Below are 18830 nucleotides of genomic sequence, written 5' to 3'. Positions count from 1 at the left end.
CATACATGGATGTCAGAGCCTTCTAATTTGCCCTCTCCTCTAGTAATGCCCCACTTTTACCTCTGAAATAGATACTGCACATTTTAGCTACAATGATTTCTTTCTACGCTGCGTTCTATCTATCTCTTCCGTGTGTGACACCTTTCACAGTGTCTACATAATAAATTGAAGTTCCCTCTGGCTTGGACCTATTCTTAGTTTCATTCTCACTCATTCTCATGTACATTTTAAACTCTTGGAGCGACCTGCTGTCAGGGTGCTCCCCTTCAAACTCACTGCTCCACACCCCCTGGCTGTATTCCTCCCTTCTGAAGCATTTGCTCATGTGGCTAATGTTTATTCCCATTTCAAGTCTTGTTCACATAGTTTCCCCACCAGGATATCTCTTTACTTCCAGGATGGAAATATGCCTCCTTTATGTCTTTGTGCTCTCTAGCTTCCTGCCTTTTATCCTACATAGGAATATATATACCATTGAGCACCTAATAAGCAGATACATAGTATGTAAATATATAGTGTCTGGTACTTATTAGATGCTCAGTGATATTAGTTAAATAATTTAATGTTTATTGACTAGACAGGGAATCTGGGGATTGGCAAGATTAATTACCCATTAGTCACACTCTGAATAAGAGGCGCACAGAATAGATATTCAAATCTATTCTCTCTTCGCAATACATCAGGAAGCTAAGTATCCTCCACCCTCTTTTATAACGAAGGAAATGAAGCTTGAAGGAGTTGGGTGGCCTGCCCAAGCTTACAGAGCTAGCAGGCAGCTGAGTTAGAATTAGATACCAAAGTCCACGCCCTTTACATTCTTTCTAGTTACAGATGAAGTCTTAAATCACAAGAAAGCAACTATATTCTTTTTTTCCTTTTTCCCCCATAAGTGAAGTTAGTTGCATATGTTTTATTACTACTTTTAAGACAGTTACTGCTTTTAAAACTTTATTTAAAAAATTTATTAACCTCAGGTAGAATTGTAGCAAATATCCTTTTTGTTGTTGTTAAAAGCATTACAGATGTCCCCTCCCCCCTCCACTGATTCCCTCCACCAGGCATCCACCCCCACCCCACCCCCCAGGTCTCCTCCACACTGTTGTCTGTGTCCGTAGGTCAAGTATATATGCATCTAAGTTCTTTGCTTAATCTCTCCCCCTCCCACTCCTCACCCCCACCTTCCCCGACTGCTGAAATTCGCCTGACTGCTCCATGCTTCTATGTCTCTGTATCTATCTTGTTCATCAGTTTATTTTATTCATTAGATTCCACATATGAGTGAGATCATGTGATGTTTGTCTTTCTCTGCCTGACTTATTTCCCTTAGCATAATGCTCTCCAGGTCCCTCTATACTGTCCCAAAGGGTACGAGATCCTTCTTCTTTACAGCTGTGTAGTATTCCATGGTGTGAATGTCCCACAGCTTTTTAATCCACTCATCTACTGATGGGCACTCGGGCTGTCTCCAGATCTTAACTATTGTAAACTGCCCTGCTAGGAACACAGGGGTGCATAATGGAACTGCCGTTTGATGCAGCCATATTCTTTTAAACAAGTAATTTGATTGAGTAGGTTGGTCATATCGACCAAAGCTAATGAATCATATCTGTGCATTTGAAGCAGCATATAAAAAATGTATTGTCAACTTAACACCTTAAAGTTCTAGCTTATCATTATTTTCCCCCTTTCCTTCCCACAAATATTTTAAAACTGCACCCAGATGAAAAGTATTGGGTGAGGAACTATGATGGGCTGAATGTGAGGAAGAGTATTTGGTGCTCTTCTAGTATCACAGAAGAACACCAGATACCCTTGGTGTCACATTCTAGTTAGGAAGTCAACACATACACAGCAGGAAATGGTAAATGCCACTAAAATTATCCTAAGGAAAACCTGAAATAGAGAGCCCATGTTAATTATTTGGAAATACTATCATTCTTACATAGAAAATATTTCTGTCAGAAAAATGAAGCCCCAAATTTAGAACTTCTAGAAATGTGTTTCTTATCATTTTAGGCAAAATATACTTTAGAGACATATGGTCAACTAAAAAAAATACCTGGTTAAATACCTGGCCATATTTATTTTGGTAAAATGAAATGAATGAAGGATCAATTATCTTTGCATTTGTTTAAAGTCATGTAATATGTACATTATGGTAAAATCAAGTATATAATCATAATAGTTTAGTATTTTATTCTGCCTTAAAATTCTGATTCCATACTTGGCAACTCCCTATAAAACCAGACTCAGACTCTTAGTTTCCTCCACTTTATTTCTCTTCTTTCTGTTAAAGGCGAGGCCACTGTTTATGAAGATTTTATCTCTGTTAAATACCTAGACCTATACAAATACTTAAAAAAGATAATCTTTTATATAATTTCAAGTAATTCTGAAAATATTATTGATGGTAGCATCCTTCACAAAGTTTTGTAAAAAAACAAACAAAAACAAAAACACAACCAATGAGGTACTCAATAAATAGCTGTTGAAGTAATTTGGTTTCTAAAAGTATTTCTAAATGAAATGAGATTGGGGATTTAAAGTTCCTCAACAATAAAACTTACCTATCACAAGATATTAAATTCTTAATGATTGCCTTAGTAAGAAACTATAATTCTATATGACTCAACTGGTTTCTATTATTAGGATAAGAATCAGAATGAAAACTTCCCGAGCTGTGAGCTATTCTGAATAACCATGTTAGAGGTCAGGTTTGAAATTCACAAATAACCCTCAAACGTAATTTTGTGATGGTTTTAGTGTTTAAAATTTGACTCCACACATTTTAGGGAAAAGGGTAAAAAGGAACTGATATATAGTGAACTAGTTTTCTGTCTTTGAGATACCCCCTCTTTAGCCTAAAAGTTAGTAGATAGATTCTTATGATAATTGGACTAACAACACATGAACAAGTAACCTTGAAGGGAACGAGTAGTCGATTGTGTTCTTTTGTTCTTTCCATGACAATTTTTACATTATATTTTATTAAGGCTATTTTCCTAACTCATTCATCCTAAAAGAGGTTGTTTTTTTTTAACAGCATTTAAAATTTTATTTTTCTGCACTTGATAGAAAATAATTTAGTTCTCACAGAACTGGTCATTATGGTATCTAAATTCTGAATTAAAGATATGATCATCTTCTCAAGATGACACAACAACTCAGTAGCAGGACTCAGGATTTCAAACGTGAGTTGTGAAATAGAGTGTCAGAAAGAACAAGTCTCAGACCCTTAAAATGGCCTTAAAATTGGCTCATTCTGTACTTTAATTTTACTCTTGGCAAAAGTACAAATGTAAAAAAGTTATCTTTGAAACGGACAGAGTAAGAACTACAGTGTGGATTCTGAAGGTATTTTAAGGATAACTGTCATTTCAGGTTGAAGTTTTAAGGGAAGGGTGGCAGCTAATTAGCTTCTTGAGATTTTGACACACAAGGTCAGATATCAGAAGTGCTACTTTTTGAACCATCTTATGAAAAGCAATCTGTGCTTTTGGGTGGCACTCCCTAAATATATCTAGTTAATATGGGTATCTCAGGGAAAAGACATCTGACATTGAATTTTAGCTGAGAGATGACAGAAGAGATAGAGGATTGACCTCTTCCCTCCCCCTCCCACCTCACATTCTCCGTACAGGGAAACTTTGCCTAGGGTCTTAGTGATGGATAATTAAGCTGATAAATGCATAAATGTTTAGTGTTAATGATTGTAAAAAGGATAATTAACCTTCTAATACTAAGTATTTATAATTTACCAGATAATTTAATGAGAGAATCCAAAAGAAAATTTAATGTGGAAAGTTCAGTGTAATGGATGGCATGCGGGGAAAAAATTGGGTAGGGTAGTATTTTAGACCGCCCAAGTCACACTGCCCACGTGGATGATGGCTACTCAATATCTATATCACTTTTAGATCCACAGCTAAATTTTATATCTTTTTTACTAGGGCTATAACCGTGTTTCGACCTCAGAACTTCAATCAGTTTTTCATCCAGCCTGAAGAATGGAAAGGAGGAATACGGCACCGGGATGACATTGTGTGCGCTGCATTTTTACCGCCGCAAACTCTTGTTACAGGTTAATTAAACCTTCACTTCACAATCAATGGTGAAAGTTTTTTTTTTTTTTTAAATCTCACTTACTTTAAAAAGACCTTTTCTCAACTGTAAAATAAATAGATTTTTTTGAAGAAGCAGTTCTTGCACTTAAAGCTATTCTTGGTCCTTATTTGTAGGGCTCCCGAGCCTGACTACCTGGCTTCAGATCCTGTTTTCACCACTTGTAACTCACGATATTGAGCAAGCTATTTAAACTCTAAATCATACTTTTCTCTGGCTAACAAGAGTGTAGCTATATCTTAGTTTATAGTGAAGATTAAATAAAATAATTTGTACAAGGGTTTAACGCAGTGCTCCGCACACAGTAAGCTCATCAGTTAATGTTAGCTTTTTTTTTTATTGTCTTTTTTCTGGGAGCAGCATTAGGGCTCTTCTGTGGTACTCAGATGTTTTATAATGGGAGCATATTAACCCTTTGGCACAATGTAGTCTAAGTAATATTGGTTAAAGACTGGCCTCATAAAATGTCAACAAATTTAAGCTCTTAAAAGGATCCATGGGCAGACTTTGATGTGACATATTAAAGAGGAACAGTAACTGTTGTATCATTTCTGGCCAAAGAAAACAATTTATAAAGACAGATTGCATCATGAAATTAACAAGCCCATATTTTGACAGCCTACACTTTTTCTTTTTTTAGAATAAAAAATGTCATCGATTAAGAGAAATGAAAACTTACAGGAAAAGGGCCAGGATAGCTATGAAGTATTACAATATGGGTTTTATTGCTCTATCTGCACTTAAAGTTGCACTGTTTTCAGGACTTTCCTGATTACCTTCCAGTAGAGCCGACATTGCTATTCAATTTGCTTTCTAGCTGCTGGAAGTCAACCCCTGCAGGGAGTATCACATACTGACGGATAATGGAAACAAGTAAACTATAAGGCTGTATAGCTGTTATTCTGAAGTGTCATAAAATACCATTGTAATTGGTGAATAGATAATGTTTTCATTCCTTCTCATCCCGTCAGTCTTCTGTGAAAATGTTTGTTTAAGCACTTTGAGAGTAAAACATTTCAAAATCATAGGAGAACATAGGTGCTCTGATGGACAGCTAATCCATGGGAATACACCGTCCTTGGCCAACTTGTGACTTGCACAGGTTGCTCTCTCTAGGACAGTGCAGAGCTTAGTACATATTACTCTCTTCTCTCTCCAAATCCCAACAAAGGCACCATATGTACATCCCAGTCGAACTCAGCTTTCCTCCTCTGCCCTTTACTTGACATTGACACTTGGCTCAGTAGGGGGTTGTCCTCACTGAGCTGCTGAGAGCCAGTCTGGCAGGCATTGTCCCTCCCCAAGACAAGCTTGGTCAGATGTAGCCTCATTATTCGCATTTTTCTACATTCTCTGTGAAGAGCGGTAAGGAAGGACTTGCTATAGGGAAAACTTTAGGACTGGAGAAAGCAATGTACAATAATAGTATAGGAGGGAGGAAATGAAAAGAAGACATATGCACACCGAAGAAGGATATGGAAAGCAAACCCAGAGAAACTCGATTTCCCTGACCTCACTGAATCATTTTAAATTTATGATAATTATTATAAACCCTTTTTCAGTACTTATAATATGAGGCACTATTCTAAGTACTTCTCATTCTTCACATCAACCCTAGGAGATAAATACAGTTTTTAATTCAGTTTTTTAGATGAGGAAATTGAGGCATCATGTAGAGTTAAATAACTTGCCCAAGGCTGCACAGTTAGTAGGTGGCAGAACCAGGACTCAAACTCCAGTTGTTTCATTGCGAAGCCCTTATTCTGAATGCTTTATTACAAGGTAAAAAGACATAACAGTAATTTTTTATCATACTTAATGCACACATATGTTGTGAGGCTCCTAAGTTCCAAAGTTTAATAAAAACACTAATTGTTATTATTCATTTACTTCTCCAAAAATATATAGAGTACCTACTATGTGCCAGATTCCATGTAAGATTTTTTAATAATGATTTCTTCTAGTTGCTGTTACTCATATTTCTCTTTCTGGCAATTTATGTTCTCCATGCTGGCTCATCTAGGGAGTTATGATGGAGAAATCATTCTGTGGAACAACAGCACAGAAAATGCTCATTATGTCCTTCACCCCGATTACCAGAGGCTGCTACAATCGAAATCAGGTGAGTGCAAGTTTGAAACTAAAATAATGTGGCCAAGTCAAACCACAATGGGCCTGGTTGTTTATGCATGTACCATTGCAGCTTGCTCCTAAATTATAGATGATTGGCTATATAATAAAGGGATTAGTGATGTTGTCTTGTCAAAGTGACTTAAAAAAATTCTTGAGATTTACTTGGGTTAGTAAATTCTCCTTGGCATGCCATTTTTTCTCTTTATACTATATCAGCATTTCTGAATTACTGACAGCAGGGAACAGGCTTCTCATTTCTATCTAGTTTAGTTTTTGCCAATAAACCTCACCAAATTGCCTTTGAGTGAACCTTGGGTACCCTTTGGTAAGAAAATGGAAACTCATGTTCACTTGATTGGCTGCTCAGGATCAGTCTAGAGCTTATATTAAATATTATGCCACCTGGAAATCTTAAATTATTTCTTATGTTAGAAACCTGTGGGAGCATTAGATGGGAGTATATTGTATTTTATGGGAATTTAGCCGAGCACATGAATATTTTATACTTAAGCAAAATGTCTTGACAATTGCCTTTCACATTTTATTTTAGCTTCCATAGGTACTAAAGGTTTTTCCTTAGACTAATTTATTCAGGTAATGAATATGTCATTCCTCATGGCCGATCACTGTTCTGTTGTCTCAATTGGATAAACTCAGAGGCTGAACTGGACCTTAGAAAAAGACTGATCATTAGATACAGGGTTTTGTTTGTTTGTTTGTTTGTTTGTATGTGTGTGTTTTGTGTGTGAAAAGTTGAGGGACTGATTTGATAAGAGTAAGGAAACATATTTAAGAGATTTCGGACTTTGTAGCCTGCAGGTCCCAAACTCTAACATGCTTTCTGTACAAGGAGCTAATCATTAGAGTTCAACTGAACCCTCCATGGAGTGGATGGAATTCTGCCTCTTCCTCTATATTGGCCTTCAGGAGAGCACTGTCTTGGTCTTACAGTAAACCTAACTGTGGCTATAATTAAAAACATTTTCTTTAAATAAGAAAGAAAAGCAGATAATATCAAGTTTTTAAAAGACATGAGAAGCATTGCTATAGATTTCTTGCTTTAAAAATTTGAAGATACTTCTGTATAGATTATTCATAACTTTGGGCAGGATGTTCATAGATTCTAAGATGAATATCCCTAGTTTTTCTTAGTGTAGCTTGGAGATAGTGTCATGAGATAATCAAAATAGCATAGGAATATCCTTTCCAAGGTAACTCACTAATAAATAACATTGCTCAAAAAGATCATTTAAATATATTTAAATGGTCATTATGTCTCATGCAAGATTAATATTCATGATTAATAAGCTGAAAATGCTATGATAATAGGATCACATTTGTCCTGAACATATCAAGATCTCTAAGATGTGACTACAAAATGAAGTCCTTATTAATTCATATCAAGGGAAAACTGTAAGTGTGTATGGAATATGCAAAGAAAAAGGCAATCAAAAGATCCTTCAAGTTGGGGTTGAGGAAATGACTAGCAGAAGGTTGGATGGATATTGAATGGCAACCTATTCTGGGACTTCATGGGGTCATCTGAAACTGTAATGAAGGTGGGCCTATTGTTTTTCATAAGCATTCGTTTGAAAAGCAAATGTTTCTCTTCTTGAAGACACTTGGCTTTGTCTCTATCACAGATACAGAGCCTCAAAAGCTCCTCAGTGCTGGGAAGAGCTGCTCCAGCCCTCCCACAGCAGACCAGGCTATACTGGGAGCCTGTTCCTTTGAGACTGGCACCCAGAGCCATAATGCTGTTATGAGGCTTTGCTTCCTTGAGGCAAGAAAAAACGTTGCAGTGACAGGTAAACTATATATGTATATTTTGACTGCAGAGTGCTTTGATATATTGTAAAATATTGGAAAAGAGGGCAATAAAGAGAATTCAGTCTAACTGTATTTAAGTCTTGTAGAGTCTGACTGCATCTAGCTGACAGTCAGTACTGGGTCATGGGAGGCCCTTACTTCAGAGGTTAGGCTTCAGGAGGATGGGTCTAAGAACATGAGCCAGACTAGACCCCACCAGAATTTTATACAGTACTGCATATGTCAGAGTCAGAGTGAGCAAAACTCTGGAAAGCTACTTAATATGGGCAACAATTAGAATTGGTCTTCCAGCCATGACAGAAAGAGGTTTAGTAGGGGAGAGTGCACAGTAAGAAATAAGCACTATATGGATGATGTATCATAGAATTGTGCACTGGAAACCTATAGCATTTTATTAACCAATGTCACCTCAATACATTTAATCTTAAAAAATTTTAAAAAAGAAACATGCTCTAAATACATTATCTCAGTGTTGATGCAGCCTGCATTTTCCCAAAATAAAAATCTCATTTTGAGACTAATGCATATATTTGACTTTTTAATCTAAAAAATACATATTTTAGAAGTATTTTTTCCTTAACTTTAGGAATCTAGACATATATGTATTGTATGTTTAAAACAACATATCTGAACCATGTTTTCTATATACATTTTTCCATATTCAATTTGTAGATGGAAAATCTGCATGATTTTTATATAAAATTTTTCAAGATTAAAATCAACAAAGTTATACTCCTACAGAGCTTTAGAAGCACTGTGGAATATTTAGAATAGATTGAAACAGATTCTAAAACTTTCTATTTTCTGGAACTCACACTCACAATATGAACTGTTATCCTGAAGTTGCTGTTCTTTCCTTAAGACTAATTCTTCTTCTTTTTTTTAAAATATATCTTTATTGATTTTAGAGAGAGGAAAGGAGAGGGAGAGAGAGAGAGAAACATCAATGATGAGAGAGTCATTGATCGAGCCCGCAACCTGGGCATGTGCCCTGACTGGGAATCGAACCCCGATCGCCTGGATCCTAGGTCGATGCTCAACCGCTGAGCCACGCCTGGCTGGGCAAGACTAATTCTTCTTAATGTTATCAGTATTTCTCAGTTGTTTCCACTGAAGCCACTACATGCTATTATTTCTACTTTAAACAGATATAATTGTTCATCAGTAGTACATTTGTGAAGCAAATTGCAAGTCATCTACAGACTTATCAAATAATAATAGTAACTTTGCCACAGAAGAATAATTTAGGTAAAGTGCTTCTACAAAGCATATAAAAATGGAAAGTGAAAAGGTTAGTTCTAGGTCTATGAACCAAAAAAAAGTGTCTCATAAGAGCTTACAATAAATTTTTGATTAAAAATGTAAAAATAAGCTCATAAGTAGGATTCTAAGCATGCTACTATACGGGAGAATCAATAATTATGCTGCTGCTACTACATATATGCAGCCAGATCTGTGCATGAGGAATTTTACTTCTTTGGTATTTGTGTTCAATGAGTTATTAAGAAAGATGGGTTTTATGTAATTCGAATATTATCATCAAGTTGCAATTAATATCTTATAAGTTTATTTGAAGGAACAAATTAATTCTGTCTAAAATAAAAAAAATAATATCAAAATTATGAATGAAGGAAAGAAGACTAAATTTAATGCAGCATCTTAGATATCCTTTGTTATTTAATATTCAATATAAACCAATAAGGCTATCTTAGGGTTATCTCAGTTTTATATTTGAAAGAATTAAAGTGCTGGGAATTGATCTCAGGGTTACCTCCCTCTACAACATGCACATACTTTCCATAGGGCAAGCCATTGAAGTTGTTTAGGTAATTATGGTCAATTTCCTAATTAGGTAATTCTTTACATGTCAGGAGGTGCTAACTTGGTGTCATGTGGAGGATCTGGATATGTCAGATTCTGGGATACATTTAAGAAGCAACTTCTGGCTGAATTTTTGGCTCATAGTGGAGTTGGACCTATTATTATGGCTACTGATAAATTGAATCGATACCTCGCCACAGGAGACCTTGATGGATGGTTGAAAATCTGGAATATAGAGGTGAATTCAAAACAGTCTACATTCTCTTTATTATTTTTGGTTGCCTTTTGTTGCAGATGACTATGAATCCAGTCTTGTCTGTTTCCTGGATAAAAGAAGAAATGTTTGTTCTGAGTACTTTATTTTTTTACAGTATTTTAAAAATTTTTAAATACTTTTTCAGTTACAGTTGACATTCAATATTTTATTGATTTCAGGCATACAGCATGTTGGTTAGACATTTTTATAACTTACAAGGTGATCCCCCTGATTGAGTATTTTAAAAGAAACACTTATATGTATTGAGCAGAGACTTCTTTTAAATAATTTATGGAGAAAACTAGATTTTACTTAGTATTAAAAATCTTCTGTTAATATATACTCAAGTCAATCACCCAATGTAAGAATGCAGTATTGTCAGTAAGACACTGCAGCATTGTTTGAGAATGAATAATTTGGATATACCTTATTTGAAACAAGACTATAAATGTAATTTAAATAGAGTACTGGTCCTTCACCTAACATTATTTTCATTGTGAGTTAATGTGGGATTTTTTGTGTCACTGATTACCCCCTCAATTTTCTAATAATATTATAAAATTGTATAATATGTGACTACCTCTATGTGATAAAGTTCCCCTCTATCAGATAATTGGCTTTACTGTTCATTTTTCTCTTTCCATCCTTCCTCTCCCCGTTTTTCCTTTCTGTCCATTTTTCAAGTTAGTTAAATCAGTTAGAAACCTTTTTTGAGTGTTAATATCATTTTATTAGCCTCTGTTATGAACTATTCTTTTGCATTTGGATCACAGATAATTGGTCTCAAATGGACCTACTTTTCATATCTGTATCAGACATTTTTAAAAAGAAGTATTATGTGTTATGTCTCGGCGATAATTTAATATTTGGACTCTTTAGAATTCTGGCATTTCTTTTCGCTCAGGAGTACTGTCTGAATTCTAGCAAGAGCAAAGTCACACAGGCCCCAGCTCTGCTAAGATCATTCCAACCTCATGAAGACCAGATAAGTTCCCTAGAGATGTGCGAGCGGGGCGGCCGTTCTCTGATTGTCTCCTCCTCTGCAGACTGCAGCATTTGTGTGACTGATGTCTGCGGTGCTCCTGTCTGGATCTTCGGTCAGGTAGAAATATTGCTTGTTTATTATTCTAGTATTTACTTGACATTTAGTGTAAACTTGGGCTGATTTCCATTTGAATCTCATCGGCTGTTGATGTTCATCAGTCATGAAAGGACTGACTTCCATTCTGGAGCTGGAGCTCTAGGCATCTCTTGTCCTGTTTGCCATTAACCATGGCAGTTCCATCAAGATGAGGACTCCAGAGACAGGGACAGATGGCTCTGTGCAGCTAAATGTACTCCAGGATTTGGGAAAAAATTTTCTCCTCTAAAATAAGTGAATTCTTTCCATTTCAAAATTGAATAAAAATACAGTGCGGATAATATTAGCACGTTTTATTAAACTTAGATGAGCCTGTCAAGTAATAATCAATGTAACAATCAAATAGAACATTTTAGAAAGACAAACCTTAAAGCTCATCATCTAATTCACGCTTCTGAAAATAATAACAGCCAATATTTGCTGAGTTTTTCCTGTATTCCTGGGGCACTGTTCCAAGGTCTCTACATGAATTATCTCATGTAATCTTCATAATTGTCCCTCCCGTTATAGAAGAACTTTCATTTGTCCTATTTTACAGATGAGGAAACAGAGAGGCACAGAGAGTTTGAATAAATTGCCTTAGTTCACAGAAGCTAATAAGTAGTAGAGTTTTGCTTTTAATTCAAGCTGGTTTATGTCAGAGTTCATGCTTTTAACCCCACCCTCCTATGAAAGTAAGCTCTCATTTGTAGGGGGTAAAAAAATGGAAGTGGGAGAATGGAAGAAAGAAACTATTCATTTTCTCACATTTCAGTTCTTTTTTTCTGTTTGTTTTTATGGGAACTCTGTTCCTGTTCCTTTTGTGCTTTTGGGAACAAAATATTAGTTTGATCTGTTTCAACCATGGTGGTGTGAGGTTACGCTGAAACTTTCATTTCTGTCTGGCCGGTTGACTTGGTTCCATCCAGCACCTAAGGTGCCACTCGCACGCTGTGAGAGTACAAAGCAAGTCTCCTCGTGTTGGAAGACAAAGTCTGCTGTTGCTCTGTGTGAAGTCAGTTTGGCGAAGTTAAACTGTTGAGAAGTTAATGCAATGCCAACGTTGCTGTGCAGACAAGGTTCGCATGAGATGAGGTGGAGGTTAGAATGACAGGTAATCAAAGCATCATCAAGTGGGTGACGTCTGGAACATAAGAAGTCTCCTAAGTCGGGTTGAAGCAAAACTAAGACAGTACTATGTGCGGTGCTGTATAAACTGCCCACTGAACACAGTCTGTATCTAAATTTAATTTTAATTAAGAAGTAAAACTGAAATGCTAGTAAAACTGTTCATTTTAATGCCTTTGATATTTTTCTTTAGTTGCTTTGTAAAGTCCTTTGAATTTTGAAGGACCTCAGCCCCCAAAAAGCCTGCATGAAAATTGTTTTTGTTTTTGTTTTTCTTCCTGCTGTTGACAGAAAAAGGGTCACTAGAGCTGGTGTAGTTTTACGAAATAAAGTCTGGCAAAACAGGGACAGCTGTGTTTTCTAGTCCCTTCTGTGTGAGCTGTTGAGGTTTTTTTTAATACTTTTTAAAAAATCAAACTGTCTTGAATATGGGCACGCTAGTCCCAAGGGATACAAGGGAACAGGGCAAAAAAGAGGAAGGGAGGGAGAAAGGATGGGAACAGAAAAATCAGCAGATACTGGAGAATAGCAACAATGAATGTCCTTCCCAGAGTGTGAAAGAAGAGGCAGCCTTTTACAGCAAGGTATGGGAGGCAGACAGAAATACGTAGATAAAAAGAAGAGGGCCAATTAATAAACATAACTAGGATCAGAACAATTTTTACTGAACAAACTTGATTTGTAAAGTGGAGTGACTTCTGCCCTACATTTGAATGAGGCATTTGTCTTTTACTTGAATTAATTCTGGTCTAGCAGTTATAAAGACGGGAGGAAAGCATTAATATATTTTAATTTCCCACATTAAGACTTAATTTTCAAATCACATACAGTCTGATTAAAGTATTTAAAATTTAATGTAATGTGATTCTATATATTTCATGAAAGAAGTTTTTTAATCACTGTGAATCACTTTTACAACATAGCTATTGATTGGAGATTGGTTTTCAAGTTAGATTTTTAAAAGTAAGTGGTTTTGTATATCTATTTCTAGAGTTGGACAAATGGGAGTGGAGATGATTTAACCATAGAGATACATTTATTCCAGGAAACTGTTAGGTGATTGTGGTATAAAAAGAAATTAGATGCTCTGTGCAGCTCTTCAGTGCCTCTCCTTAAGCACTCTCCACAGTTCGACTGGGTGGAGTTTGTTTATTGGCACCTCTCCTCCTCCCTATGTGGGGTTCAGTGACTTTGTGACTATTCACCCAGTGTTTAAAATTTGATCTAGTTGCCCACATTTAAAAATTAAAACATTTCGTATAAGATCCAGACTTCTCACTTCTCTTGGAAAAGAACATATGTCATTCCCTGAGAGTAACTGTAAAATGGATTCTCCCTAATTCAGCAAGGCCGAGTTTCATTTGCTGTTGATCATCTTAGATGAGTCTTCATTCATTCGCTGACATTATCTTCCTGGCCCCTGTCGACATTTCACTTTGCCCACCCTTCTGACGAGGTTATCAGTTTGTAGGCCAGTCCGATATCCTGGGGATGCCTGATGTTACCCTTCTAGCACACTGGCTGTGATCTCTGGTGCATGCCTGTTTATACAACGTGAACTGACAGAAGACAAGGAATCAGTTCTGCGTTTAAAATATAAAATAGATTGTCACTGGGGGCTTTTGCTATATGGATACATATTAAGAATTATAGCCAAGATGTGTTAAAACTATCATACAACACATTTATTTTTTGAGAAAAATGCTCAATAATTGGACTGGTGCTTGAGATATTTTTAGGAAATAAGATGGAAAGAAAGTACTTGTATCAAAAATTAACTCTGATGCCCGGCTGGGCATGGCTCAGTGGTTGAGCATTGACCTAAGATCTGGAACATAGTGGCTCGATTCCCGGTCGGGGCACATGCCTGGGTTGCGGGCTTGATTCCCAGTGTGGGGCATGCAGGAGGCAGCCAATCAATGACGACTCTCTCTTCATTGATGTTTCTATCTCTCTCTCCCTTTCCCTTCCTCCCTCTGAGGTCAATAAAGATATATTAAAAAAAAAAAAAATTAACTCTGATGATTCTTCAACAAAAGTTTTGGTTTTCTTTTAGTAAATATACATTTTGCTATTCAGGATTTTAAAGTAAGAAAGTCAATTTTTTGTAGTTCATTATCATCTTTTCAGAGAATTTTTTTTTATGACTCATTTTCTACCTTTATCAAAGTTACCTGTATAAGTCTTATCTCCCTCAAAAGACTGTATGTTTCTTGAGAACAGAAACCATGTCTTATTCTTTTATTGGGAGTGTCCCCAGCACTTTAATTAGTAGTGTAGCATATAAATGTTCAAAGAAAAAAATCATGAAAATAAAATAAATCCCTTTGTTTTTACAGGCCAAGCATTGGCAAATTGAAAACTGTTCTTCTCTTCCTAAGAAGGATAATAATTTAATGGAAAGTGAGATTCAAGGAGAAAGCATTAGGGAAACTCCTTTACTTTCTAAGGAGGAATCATGTGTAGACCCAACAGAACATTCTCTACTTGATAAGAAAAACAAAGATGAGTCAACATATAAGTAAGTAATTTTAAGTGTTACCATGATGTCAACTGGAGCCTAGATGAGACCTAGGTAAGATTGGCCCAAATTTCCTTTCGTACTCTGCGCAAGATCCAATGACTACCTCAAGATTTCTCTAAGGTTTGTGTATGGCAGGGGGAGAATGAATGTCTTCAGGGTTATGTGTGTTTCTTATTCCTTGCCTCCATTGAATTCTTGATTTTCATTCAGTGTCTTCCAGTCCTTTGTTTCTGCTCCATCAACAACCTAATTGTGGAAATTAGCCCTTTTCGTCAAAAACAATACATGTGTATGTATACATGTATGTATTTGTCTCAGAATGTATGTCAGATTTTACTCCTGGTTTTGGTAGGGTTCACAAGAAGGTTCTATGACGGAAGTTCAAAGAGGTAAACTTTGATTATTGGACATGACTCTCCTTTTAATCTTCTAGCCTTTCCTTCATGCTGTTCAGCCATTTCTTCACTTTAGTAGCATGGGATCCCTCTGCTTGATTCCATTCTTACAATCCCCTTTCTCTCTCAGGTTAGGCAGTTTTAGTTATTTCTTTTGTTTCTTATAGTATTGCTAACCCATGCTCTCTTAGTTTTACCTTTCATACTAAACAACTATTATTTTTTGAAATGATGATTTTATTCATTGTCTTTTCTTTGATACAAATGAATTTTTTTTACCATGTGCATATATTCTTTTAGGATTATAGAAAAATTGCACAGAAAGTAGTGTTTCTACATACCTCACCCTAGCCCACCCAGTGTCTTGCATTAATGTGGTACATTTGTTATAACTGATGAACCAATATTGATACTTTATTATTAACTAAAGTCTATAGTTTACATTAAGGGGGTACAGTTGTGGGTTCTTTGAGAACCCCCCTCAGGGACCTCAGCATCGCACATTTTCAAATCAATGCATCTTTGGCCATTGCCCTGTGGCTCTACCCCACTAGCTGGGTTACCTTTGGAAATACACATCACAGTGTTTTTCTGTTATAGACCTGTGCATTGGCAAGCCTTCCCTCTTGCACAACTCCTCTTGGTTTAACTTCTGCTTGACAGATAGGAAGCTCACTCACCCTCGTCACACCAACTGCTCCCTGGTTGTCCCTCTAAACCTACTTACCTGGGTTGCTCCAGCCACAGCATTTTGCCTGTAGACTTTTTCAGGCATGAATGAGCCACTGGTCTACTGTGTCCCTCTAATGATTTTCGCAGGCAGCAGTCATTCAACTCTTGGACTGATCTATGTGAATGCAGGCTAGAACTGAAGGGGAAGCTTCCCTCCACTCTCATGGGAGTGGCCTTAATGTGCACCAACTTCTCCTCTCCTCTCTTATGTTATTGAATCTTTGGTCTTTTTGTATCCTAGAATGGTGGTTGGCCTGGGTTTCACCAGGTTGGTTTTGGAGCTACCTCACTTAGGAACATGGGTACACTTTTTACCTCTTAATTGTTTTGCTTTCATACCTTTTGGACCTCTGCTGATAGGGAAATAGAAGGAAAAAAAGCACCTTGAAAACTTCCTCCTGCACTAAATTACACTTTGGTATTTGCTCTTCTATTTCCTTGAATTATGGCTTGCTGAAATGTCAAGTGGCATTTTACTTTCAAGCAGAATGATCTTTTCAGTTTAGAAATATAGCATGACCAGTCCTGTACAATAATAGCATGCTGCTATCCAACTCAATTTTATAGATCAGGAAATAAAGTTATCCCGGATAACACAGATAGCTCATTGTTTCTCTTCCTGTCACACCCCTAAAAGAATAAAGGCAAGTGTTATAGATTCCTGGCCAATATATTATTTTCCCCTTCCTTGTGACAAACACAGTTGTTGTTTTTTAATTTTTTTAATATGTTTTTATTGATTTCAGAGAGAGGAAGGGAGAGGGAAAGAGATATAGAAACATCAGTGATGAGAAAGGGTCATTGATCGGCTGCCTCCCACACGCCCCCTTCTGGGGATTGAGGTGCAACCTGGGCATGTGCCCTGACCGGGAATCGAACAGCGACCTCCTGGTTCATAGGTTCACGCTCAACCACTGAGCCATGCCGGCTGGGCAAGTAATTTTTTTTTAGATCAGCCTTTCCTTAGAGTTAAAAATTAGCAATTTGAACTGTTTACTTCTTTCTTGAGTTCCATCTCATCTTATTACATTTTGTCTTATTGCATGACTTTGTGTTATGAAAATTAGTGCTGATATGTAGTTTTTACATTTACAGATTTCTCTTAAAACTCAAGCTTTGTATTCTGCCAGATTAAGTAGGTGTATAGCTGAGTGATCTCATCTTGGTTGTAAGTTTCTGTAGGCACTGGGAGAAATTTCCAGCAGTAGGAAGCAAAGTTATCTCTATTGTACTCTATCTTGTCAAATGACAATACATAAAAAAAATCTGTGATCTTTACAATTTCTGCCTTTATCTAATCTGAATGACTAGATTGAAATAATTTTAAGACTTTGCAGTAATAAGATAGTACAGAATAATGTCATTTAAGAATTATTAAACAGATCTAAAGAAAATGGTTAAAAACCTATCCTCAAAATTGACTTGTCAGGTATATCCCTCACTTCTCTCAGGATGTCTGTGTGGAAAAACACATGCAATGTCATTGTCAGCTGTAAAATGTTCTTCATGGCCTCAGTCTAATACCGAAGAGATTATAGATTCTTTCCTCCCTAAGAAATTATTATTCTGAAGAATGTACTGTTTTCTTAATTGGATTAGTAAATCCAAGGAGAGAATCATGCCAGTTCTTCTCCATATACAAAAATATGAAAGAAATATGTAAAAAAACTTAAAGAGACAAAACAGGGGAAAGCACTTTCAGTATATGTGTATGCAGGCGGGGTATGTTTAGATGGAGGGGTGAAACAGTAAGAAAGCTGGAGAAGCAAAAAGCAAAAGCAAATAAAACATGGGAGAGACAGGAAAATAAAGAAAAAAATTAAAAAATTTAAAACTGTGTTCTCATTTTAACTCCTAAGATTTTTTCCCCCCAGGATAAAAATCTTGGCATAGATTATCTTTTCTGGTTTATACATAAATACCAGTTTCTCACAGTGCTTAAGGTATTTTATAGTATTATGTCTGAGAAGTAGGTAGATGGTAAAATGTCATCTTTCATTTCAGCCCTGGGGAGACGAAGATGAATACAGAGTTTAAGAGAATGAGGAAGTCCTAATGCTAAGCTAACAATTGATATGGAGAAATAGACTTTGCCCTTGCTCAGGTCTGCAAGAATCATATTACCATTAGAAAATGAAAAGAAATTGAAGAAATAAATTAAAGAATAAAACAGGCAGTAAAAACTACAGAGGACATGGACTTTATTTATGGCAATATTTGGTTTCTGGACTCACAGAAAATTAATCTAGAAAAATACAGATAAAATAATTTAGAAAGTACAGCCTTAGAATATTTTTTAATTCAAAACTAATACATGTTCATTAGGGGAAAATTTGCAAGTACAAATCAGCAAGAAGAAGAAGATGAAAGAAATCACCTGTGGCAAAGCTATTGCTAACACTTAGGAATTTCACTCTTCCAGGCTTGTTCTGGGCAAAATTATGCAAATAAATAAATGTACAGTTTATAAAAATGAGGATTTAGTATACATAATTTATAACCTGTTTTATTGCTCAAAAATATACAGCAAACTTATTTCTGTATTTTTAGTATGAGTGTACACAGACATCAACATTCACTAATGACTCCCTAGGACTGTGTCATGTGTTTTTTTAACCATTTTCTTCTTTCCAAACATTTAGACTGTTGGTGACTTTTAACTGGGAAAACATTTCTTTAAATACCTTCATGTGCAATTGTTAGAGTACTCAGCTGAATTCAACATTAGAATAAATTCTCTGAAGTGGAGTTGCTGAGTCAAAAGTTTTC

At 36.2% G+C, this 18830-nt stretch overlaps 1 protein-coding gene across 2 annotated transcripts in view; it reads left to right on the top strand.

The window, feature by feature from the left end:
• WDR49 (WD repeat domain 49) overlaps nt 1–18830 on the top strand; it is a 111206-nt gene that overhangs the window by 70448 nt on the left and 21928 nt on the right. For both annotated transcript variants that reach the window (XM_081138475.1, XM_081138476.1), the window contains 6 exons: nt 3951–4081; nt 6146–6244; nt 7899–8063; nt 9957–10144; nt 11067–11264; nt 14750–14931. In XM_081138475.1, the coding sequence (XP_080994601.1) occupies nt 3951–4081; nt 6146–6244; nt 7899–8063; nt 9957–10144; nt 11067–11264; nt 14750–14931 (963 nt within the window). The remainder of the gene's footprint in view (nt 1–3950; nt 4082–6145; nt 6245–7898; nt 8064–9956; nt 10145–11066; nt 11265–14749; nt 14932–18830) is intronic.

Source organism: Miniopterus schreibersii (assembly GCF_964146895.1).
Source record: "Miniopterus schreibersii genome assembly, chromosome: 5".
Classification (NCBI taxonomy): Eukaryota; Metazoa; Chordata; class Mammalia; order Chiroptera; family Miniopteridae; genus Miniopterus; species Miniopterus schreibersii.
Note: the sequence above shows the minus strand (reverse complement) of the source record. Positions and strands in the feature narration are given on the sequence as shown.